The 9858-nt window shown below is 45.0% G+C and overlaps 1 protein-coding gene across 1 annotated transcript; it reads left to right on the forward strand.

The window, feature by feature from the left end:
- The first annotated feature begins 1105 nt into the window (after positions 1-1105).
- On the forward strand, positions 1106-7033 carry LOC139252352 (probable G-protein coupled receptor 139). The gene is made up of 2 exons (XM_070873351.1): positions 1106-1169; positions 6123-7033. The coding sequence occupies exons 1-2, from the start codon at positions 1106-1108 to the stop codon at positions 7031-7033; spliced, it is 975 nt and encodes a 324-aa protein (XP_070729452.1).
- The last annotated feature ends 2825 nt before the right edge of the window (positions 7034-9858 follow it).

Genomic DNA, 9858 nt, shown 5'->3' on the forward strand with positions numbered 1-9858 from the left:
ATGGTCTGTATTAGTTTTAGTTTCTTTATTATGTTCAAGGTCCGTATTATTTTGAGGTTCTCTATAGATTATTTAAAAGTTTGTTTGATGTTCTTTATTAGTTTGAGGTTCTCTATTACATTGAGGTTTTCTTTTAGTTTGAGGGTTGTATTAGTTTTAGTTTTAGTTTGAGGTACTTTGTAATATTAAAGGGTTGTTTTAGTTTGAGGTTCTCTTGGTTTGAGGGGCTGTACTATTTTGAGGTTCTCCATTAGTTTGATGTGCTATATTATTTTGAGTGTCTGTATGATGAGAAGTGCTGTATTAGTTTGCATTGTTTTTGCTGTATGAGTATGAGGCACCGCATGTGTATGAGCTGCTGTGTGGGTATGAGAGGCTTAATGAATATGAGGGCCTGTATTAGTTTGAGGACTATCAGAGAAATTACCCACTTTAATTGTTTAACTGGATTTCCGTAGTTAAAGAGATCAGCCGCTTCCTAGACCGCAGTAAAACTGCCTTGAGAAGGACATTCTAATATTTGTAATTTAACTGCTGAATGCCTGCAATTAAAAGGGCAGGCACGACCCCCTTTGTGGTACAGCAGACCTGAGAGAGAAACTCTAGCATTGGGAAAGTAACTACTGCGTAGCTACAGTTAAAGAAAGCAGCCACGTCACAGAGTTCAGTAGAACAGCCCTGAGAGGGAAACTCCAACATTGGGAATGTAATTACTGAATGGCCACAGCAGAGTAAAGGACATCACCCGAAACAATATGCGATCCCCAGTTTGGGCTGATGGTATTTGAAACAACAATCTAATTGCTGGAAGGATACAGCTGGAAAATTTCATGAGCTAATTAACATGAGCAGAATTGTCCAGTCTTTCGGGTTTCCAATTTGAATCTCAGCAGTAACTGTATCCGTTGACAACAGGGAATTAAATCGGCTCTGTAATCTGTTTGTTCAAGTTTTAAAAATAACTGTTTTGATCGATGTTGCAACCTCAATGTCCCCGTGGAGAGACGGCACGGTATAACTTAAAGGCGCTGGAATTTTACAGCATCAGAGTATAATTCAGGGAGATTGCCTGCAGCACAAAGGGGCTCATCGCTTCACACAGAAAATGTTTGCAATTCAACTTGCCAAGAAAATATGCTCCACATTCATTGTCGTCATTGGTGTTCCTGGTAAGTGACTATAACTATTGAAGTTGTGCAAATCTGTGTTTGCGCTGGTCTCTGGTTTTGCTCTGTGACTGATAATGTTACATCCTTGACTCGTGGTCACCGATATTGACACCTGATCGGTGAATTCATTCTGTTCAGTCAAATGGCATGAATAACCACTGCGGTTTGATTCAATTGCTCCATCTGAACATAAACTTGTGTGTTTAACCAACAGGCTGATTGTATTGTCAAGCTATTTTCTTTCGTGGAATATTGTGTACTTTTCAATCAATCCTTACTCCGTGCAACTATCTGAGAGCAGGTATTAAAAGGAATGTCTGTCTCAGTGGGATTTACTAAGTGTGAGTCACTACCCGGTGTGGAACATGATACCCCAGTGATCATGTATTGCTGGGAGTGTCTGTCACTGTACGATGTCCTGAGCGTGGGTCACTAACCGGTGTGGAAGACCGTGCCCGAGTGACCATGTGTTACTGGGATGTCTCTCACAGTAAGATGTACTGAGAATTGATCACTAACCAGTGTGGAACACCGTTCACCAGTGACCATGTATTATTGGGAATGTCCGGCTCTGTCAGATATACTGAGCGTCGGTCAATACCCAGCGTGGAACATCATACCCCAGTGATCATGTATTGCTGAGGGTGTCTGTCACTATAGGATATTCTGAGCGTGCATCCATAACCAGAGTGGAACACCGTACCGCTTTGGCCATGTATTACTGGGAGTTTGTGTCACTGTAGGATATTCTGAGCGTGGGTCACTAACCAGTGTGGATCATCATACCCCAGTGACCATGTATTACTGGTAGTGTCTTTCACTGTAGGATGTGCTCAGTGTGGTTCACTAACCTGAGTGGATCACCGTACGCCAGTGACCATGTATTACTGGGAGTGTGTATCACTTTAGGAGATACTCAGTGTGGGTAACGAACTAGAGTGGAAAACTGTACCGCAGTGACCATGTATTACTGCGAGTGTCTGTCATTGTAGGATGTACGCAGTGTGGGTCACTGTTTCTTGTACTTCCGCTTCTGAGGCGTACCCTCGGAATCGAGGATGCCTCGATTTCACGCGACAAATTAGTTCGCTGACTGCTGAAAAGTCCAATGCATGACCTACGTTCTCTGTCACAGGTCGGGCAGACGGTAGTTGAACGAACGGGAGTGTTGGGTGCCTGGGTTGCTGCGCGCTCCTTCTGCTATCTACGCTTTCTTCAGCTTGCTCAGGGCGATAAGACTCGAGGTGCTCTGCACCGTGTGGATGCTTTTCCTCCACTTTGGGCTGGTTTGGGCCAGGGGATTGCTAGGGCTAGGTGGGGACGTTGCAATTATTCAAGGAGGTTTTGAAAGTGTCATGGTGTATTTCCTCTGCCCACCTGTGGCTCCTTTGCAATAACGAATCACCGAGTAGAGCGTAGGCTTTTTGAATCTCATGTCAGGTACACCGACGATGTGGCCGGACAACAGAGCTGATCAACTGTGGTCAATGATTCAATGCTGGGGATGTTGGCTGACCAAGAACCCTGACGTTGGTGCACCACTCCGGCCAATTAATTTGCATGAATTTGCGGAGGCAGCGTTGGTACTTCTCCAGTGCTTTGAGGTGCCTGCTGTAAATATTCCATGTCTCTGAAGCATATAGGAGGGCGGGTAGCACTGCTGCCCTGTAGACCATGAGCTTGGTGCGGGGTGTGAGGTCATGGTCTTCAAACACGACCTTACTCAGGCATCCGAAGTCTGCACTGACACACTGAAGGCAGTGTTGGATTTTGCCATCAAAGTCTGCCCTTGTTGACAGTAGGCTCCCGAGGTATGGAAAATGGTCCACATTGTACAGTGTAAACCCGAGCTCCCCTGAAACTCAGAGCGGATGGCGAGTTTCCCTGCGCCTACCGCCGCTGATACATTCTGAGTGCCCCATTTACAATTTAATTCACTCGCCATTCAGACTGGAATCCTCTCGTCCTCACCGGCTTTGGTCTGGGATTGAAAACCCTTGCAGGTTGCTGATCCTGATCCTGACCCCGTGCACTGCCCCTGCTGAAAGTACAAGTGCTGGACCTCTGGTCTGAACAATGTTCCATCCCCACACTCCACTGGTGTCGGTATGGGAGCTCGGATGGGTCCTATCTATGCAGCCTTATCTTGGGATGCAGGGAAATTTCGATGTTCCAATTCTACTCCTGTACCCTCCTTCATATATTTTTCAGGTACATTGATGACTGTGTTCGCGCAATATCCTTTACAAGCCATGAACTTGAAAATTTTCAAAAGCGCACAAAGTCTTGATCACCCATCACCTCACCCATATGCTTTCTGTCCTACATTGGCTCCCGGTTAAAAAACGCCACGATTTTGAAAATTACCATCCTTGTTTACAAATCTATCCGAAGCCTTGCATCTCCCTACCCCTGTAATCTTAGTCAGCCTCACATCCCCTCAAGATATCTCCGCTCTTCAGATTCTGCCCTCTCGAATATCCCTCATTATACTGCTCAACTATCGGTGGCCTTACCTTCAGCTGTTTGGACCCTAAACTCTGGAAGCCCCTCCCTAAACCTCTCCGCTTCTCTCACCATCTTTCCATTTTAAAGACACTCCTTAAAATCACGCTCTTTTACCAAGCTGTTGGTCATATGCCTTAATTTTTTCTTTTTTGTATCGGTGTGATAGGTATCTGTGTTGTCCTGTTAACATTGCTTTGAAGAGCCCTGGTAGCTTTAACTGCGTTAAAGACGCGATATAAATAAAGGTTTTTAGCATTATTAATAATAAAAGTTATTATTAATATTAATATTATTAATAATAGTAATAAAAATAATTAAGTAGTCTACTTTGCTTCTACTTTACGCCACTCTGTCTCCTTCACATGCTCCCTCTGTCACTTCCCTTCCCTTCCTCGACATCTCTAAGTCCATTTCGGAGGATAGGTTTTCTAGAAATATCTACCATAATCCGGCCAACTCCTGCAGCTACCTTGATTATATGACATCTCAACCAGCTTGCTGGAAGGACTTTATTACATTCTCCGAGCGTCGCTGCCTGCGTTCCATTTGTACCGATGAGGCCACCTCCCACACCAGTGCTTACAACCTGTCTTCCTTTTTCTGAGCTGAGGATACCCATCCTCTGTGGTGGACAGGGTCCTCGACCGTGACAATCCAATTTCCCGCATTTATCCACAGCAGAGGATTCCCCACCACTGTGGTGGACATGGCCCACCGCAGTGTCAATCCAATTTGCTGCATTAATTTCATCGCCCCTGATCCTCACTGCTCGAACCATGATAGGGTCCCCATGTCCTCACCTTGGTCTCAACCAACACCCACATTAAAAAGATCATCCACCGCCATGTCTGTCCCTTCCTTCTTTTCTCACCACCAATCACATCCCCTTTCAACATTCCCAATGGATCATCCCGTCCACAGCAACCTGGACCACTCTTGAATCGCACCCAACATTTCTCCCCAAACACCGGACCTTCCTATGCAAAATCTAGGAAATGCAACACCTGCCCTTTCATCTCCATTCATTCCATCAGGTCCTCCAATCTTAAACAGTAATAGACTTGTATTTCCTCCAACGTAGTATACTGTATTCGCTGTTCACGATGCAGTCTCCTATAGGTTGGGAAGGACTAAACAGAGATTGTGTGATTAAATTTCTGAACATCTCCATTGTATCTGGAAACGTGTCTATCTCCCTCTCTCTGTCTCACACTCCCCCGGTCACTTGCCCCTTAAATTCTACATCCCACTCCCAGTCTGACATCTCTATCATCGACCTTCGAAAATGATCCCCTTTGTAACCCAATGAGGAACAGCGCCACATGTTTCCATTATCCATTTATTGCAACCCGGCAATAAAACTGAGATAAAACTTTTCAGATCATTACGACCGCTCCCGTTTCCACAGACAGCATGTGCTGGTAATGAAAGATGTCGTCAGTAGAGCCACTGGGAGTGGAGGAGGTGTGTGCTGGTGCCTGGGATCACCTCTCGGTGTACAGCAGGCGGGCTTGTTCGCACCCCTTGGATCTACTGACCTTTCTCCACCACATTCCCGGGCCATGGGAGCCTTCTGATCTTTGCCAGATTTACCTTGCACTCCCCACCGTCCCACCGCCCCATTCTGTAATCCTGCTCTATCCACTTACATCTCCTCTGGACTCATTTCCTGTTCCTTTAGTTGTCCCATTTGTCTCACACCATCATCCCTTTTGTCGTTGAATCACTCCTGCACACCATCCCATCAAAGACCTTCAACTTTGTTCTTTCCTCCTCCAACAACAACTTTATCTGCTCTACCATTGCCTTAAAACTGTTCATCTCTCGCGGATTCCACTATTGAAGTAAGGTTATTACCTGCAACGTTAACTCTGTATCTCTCTCCACAGATGCTGCCTGACATACTGAGTGTTTTTAGCTTACTCTGTATTTTATCAGATTTACCACCGTTAGTATGGGGGTAGTCTAAGCAGAGGGAGAGAGAGTGAGAGCGTGTGGAGCCTTGGTGAATGAACACCTGCAGCTCCTGGCCCACATCCTGGGACGTGAAGGCACTTCCATTGTCCCCGAAACTGTCCTCGGCTCACTTCAGCTGCCGGGTATCCCGAGGCCTGGGAAACACAGCCAACCACAGTTAAACCCGTAAAATAAGTTAAACCCGTCAAATAGTTTAAACCAGAAGCTGCCATCCGCATTAATAGATTTATATTGCCCACCCGCCCGCTGGGATGGCTCGGCTTCCCTCCCACTGCCTGTCTCTGCTAAACTGGGAAGCAGCGGGTTGGAGGTAGGTTGGATTGGGATGATATAATGTATTAGTTAACCACTGACCCGATGTCCACCCGGCTGTTTTTGTGCTAAATCACAGGCCTTGCTGTCTGGGCTCAGTCACCGAGAATGTGTGACCAATAATTGACCGTCTCTTTTCCCTTCTGTTTATCACAGTGAATTTAGTGGCGATTGTAATCCTGTCCCGGGGAAAGTGCGGGCTGTCCACCTGCACCACTCGCTACCTGGTGGCCATGGCAGCGGCGGATCTACTGGTGGTCATCACTGGGGTCATACTGCGGCAGATCAGATGGTATTATTTCCCGTTGTCTTTCCTGGATATCACCCCTGTGTGCAATGTTATCAATCTCCTGGTCCGTGCAGCCACAGACTGTTCTGTCTGGTTCACCGTCACTTTCACCTTTGATCGATTTGTGGCCATTTGTTGGCAGAAGCTGAAAACCAAATATTGCACCGGGAGAAATGCGGCTGTGGTTCTGGCCACAAGCTGCATTCTGCTCTGTTCAAAAAACATTCCTCACTACTTTACAATTGAACCTGAATATATAATCGACAATGTTCCGTGGTACTGTTCCTTCATCCCAGCCTATTTTACTGAGCGCGGATGGCTGGGATTTGACTTGTTTGATACCGTTTTAACCCCACTGCTCCCATTCGCTGTAATTTTGTTGTTCAACGCTCTGACAGTCAGACACATTTTAGTGGCCAGTCGAGTCCGTAAAGGACTGAGGGGTGAGAGCAAGGGGGGGAATTGCAGTGACCCAGAGTTGGAGAGCAGGAGGAAGTCTGTCATTTTACTCTTCACCATATCCGGCAGCTTCGTACTGCTGTGGCTGATAATTGTTATAGATTTCTTTTATTATAGCATTACAGGAATAAATCCCAGTGATTACAGTGATTCTTTCTATCAATTTACAGAGGTCGGATTTATACTGCGGAATTTAAGTTGCTGTACAAACACATTTATTTACGGGATGACCCAGTCCAAGTTCAGAGAGCAGTTGAAGAGCGTGGTGAAATATCCGGTTACCTCAATTGTACAATTAATTAATAAACAGAACGACTGATTGCAGCCCAGAGGCGGGTCCTAGTGTTTGCAGTCCAGGAATGTAATATTTAGCAAATAATTCCTTCCATTGAATTACACCAGTAATGGCTGGTGCTCTGATCATACACCCAGCGGTGGGGCAAGCACTGTGTGTCGGACACGGCAATATTTCTGATTGAAAATTCCCACATGGTCTTTTGAAAAAGTACCACACGAGCATTCTCTCTGAACTCTTCTGTAACGGGTCACTGCAGCTATTTAGTGCAGCTAGACATTACATCTTTCAGATTGAGAGGCTCGATTAAAGGTAGGCAGGAAGGGATGAGCTCTAGTTCAGTGGGTTATATTTATAGAACATAGAGCAGAGAATCAGGCTATTCGGCCAAACCACTGTGTGCTGCTGAGTATGCTCAGCACGAGATTAGAAAGTGAGAAACTGAATGAGGCAGAGGTGCACTGTATGACGTGCCAGAGTGAGCAGGAGGTCCAGACCATACTCACTCCGCACTTACAGGGAGAAGAGGTCTTACATCGACTTAGCAAGCACACCTGCGTTCGGAAACTCCGCATACACAAAGTGGTTATCACTGAAATTAAACACAAGAACATAAGAACATAAGAATTAGGAACAGGAGTAGGCGATCTAGCCCCTCGAGCCTGCTCCGCCATTGAACAATATCATGGCTCATCTGGCCTCAGCTCCACTTACCCGCCCGCTCCCCGTAACCCTTAATTACCTTATTGGTTAAAAATCTATCTATCTGTGATTTGAATACATCCAATGAGCTAGCCTCAACTGCTTCCTTGGCCGCGAATTCCACAGATTCACAACACACTGGGAGACGAAATTCCTTCTCAACTCCGTTTTAAATGGGCTCTCCCGTATTTTGAGGCTGTGCCCCCTAGTTCTAGTCTCCCCAACCAGTGGAAACAAGCTCTCTGCCTCTATCTTGTCTATCCCTTTTATTATTTTAAATGTTTCTATAAGATCATCCCTTATTCTTCTGAACTCCAACGAGTAAAGACTCAGTCTACTCCATCTATCATCATAAGGTAACCCCCTCATCTCCGGAATCATCGTCGTGAATCGTCTCTGTACCCCCTCCAAAGCTAGTATATCCTTCCTTAAGTAAGGTGACCAAAACTGCACGCAGTACTCCAGGTGCCGCCTCAACAATACCCTATACAGTTGCAGCAGTACCTCTCTGCTTTTGTATTCCATCCCTCTCGCAATGAAGGCCAACATTTCATTCGCCTTCCCGATTACATGCTGCAGATGCAAACTAACATTTTGGGATTCATGCACAAGGACCCCCAGGTCCCTCTGCACCGCAGCATCTTGTAATTTCTCCCCCATTCAAATAATATTCCCTTTTACTTTTTTTTTTCCCAAGGTGGATGACCTCACATTTTCCAGACATTTTATTCCATCTGCCAAACCTTAGCCCATTCGCTTAACCTATCCAAATCTCTTTGCAGCCTCTCTGTGTCCTCTACACAACCCGCTTTCCCACTAATTTTTGTGTCATCTGCAGATTTTGTCACACTACACTCTGTCCCCTCTTCCAGTTCATCTTTGTATATTGTATTCGGGTCGCAGTCTGACAGACCTCTGTCGTGCCTGTTTCGCTAGTCGCGACCCAGTCGGACAGACCGCTGGCATGTGTGTAGCTGTATTCGGGTACCAGTTGGACAGGCCTCTGCCTTCCCTGTATATGTATCCGATTCCCAGTGGGACAAAGCCCACTCCTATCTGTACCTGTATTCTCTGTGAATATCCTACCTGGAATTTTAGGGAGGAGCCCTATTGTTCTGGATTCCACTCCAGAGGATATAGTTTTCCTCCACCTAGCCCATCGAATCCCTAATTAGTTTCAGCTATGTCAATTTAATCGAGATCGATTTGTAAAGTCACGTGAACGCGAGGGAAGCTAATGCAGTTCTTTAAATCCAGCAGCATTATGTTGAATCCCCCATGGCCAATATGTTCTATGTTCCCCTTGAGTCGTCGTGCCATTAAAGTTCCAACCACCGACGTTAAGCTGTCTGTTCGACAGTGTCCTGGGCATGTTCTACCTCCTTTCTTAAATATGGGTATTACGTTAGCTATCTGGCTGTGTTCTGGTTGTACACATTATATTAACGAAAACAGTGCCTCTGCGATCTCTACTTTAAATTGGTTTAAATTGTGCAGATGTAATCCGTCCGGAGCCGAGTTTTATTCTCTTTGAGTTTGCTTAGTTTATTTAATAGCTCTCCATTTTTTATTTTAAATGAAATTAACTCCTTATTAATCTCATCATCTAATATCATGTTCACCTACTCTGTTGCCCTGATAAATAACGAAGCAAAGCAATTACTTAATATTTCTGCCATCTCTCTATTGCTGCCTCTCCAATCCTCTGTGGTCATATTCCCATTCCAACCTTCCTTTTTAATTGATGTACTATTTTCTATTTCCTCTTTGTTCCTTGATAATTTAAGGCCACAATTGCTCTCTGCCTTTCTAATAGTTTTTGACTTCATTTCTACTCTCTCCATATTCTCCCTTATCCTGCTGACTACCGCTGTCCATGGAATTAGTGCATGCCTCTATCCTTAACCGAATTTGTTTTGTTTATCTTTATTCATCATTAGTGCTCAGTATGTTCTTGTTTTTTAGCAGAATATCTATTTTCACGAATTCTGCTGCACAGCGTTTCAAATGTTTCCCTTTGAAATTCTTGTCATGTTTTTCCAATATTGCTGGTCATTATATTTCCCCATGTTCTATTCGCAAATCCAACTTTTCTGCAATCAATTAAACTGGTCTCCGTCATACTTATGTCAATTTCAATTATGACC

Source organism: Pristiophorus japonicus, unplaced genomic scaffold (assembly GCF_044704955.1).
Source record: "Pristiophorus japonicus isolate sPriJap1 unplaced genomic scaffold, sPriJap1.hap1 HAP1_SCAFFOLD_46, whole genome shotgun sequence".
In the NCBI taxonomy this organism is placed as follows: domain Eukaryota; kingdom Metazoa; phylum Chordata; class Chondrichthyes; family Pristiophoridae; genus Pristiophorus; species Pristiophorus japonicus.

Excerpts from the sequence above, each read along its gene's own strand:
- LOC139252352 (XM_070873351.1), top strand. The coding sequence starts at position 1,106 with ATGTTTGCAATTCAACTTGCCAAGAAAATATGCTCCACATTCATTGTC. Across the intron at positions 1,170-6,122 it reads TGTCGTCATTGGTGTTCCTG|TGAATTTAGTGGCGATTGTA; the intron begins GTAAGTGACTAT and ends TGTTTATCACAG.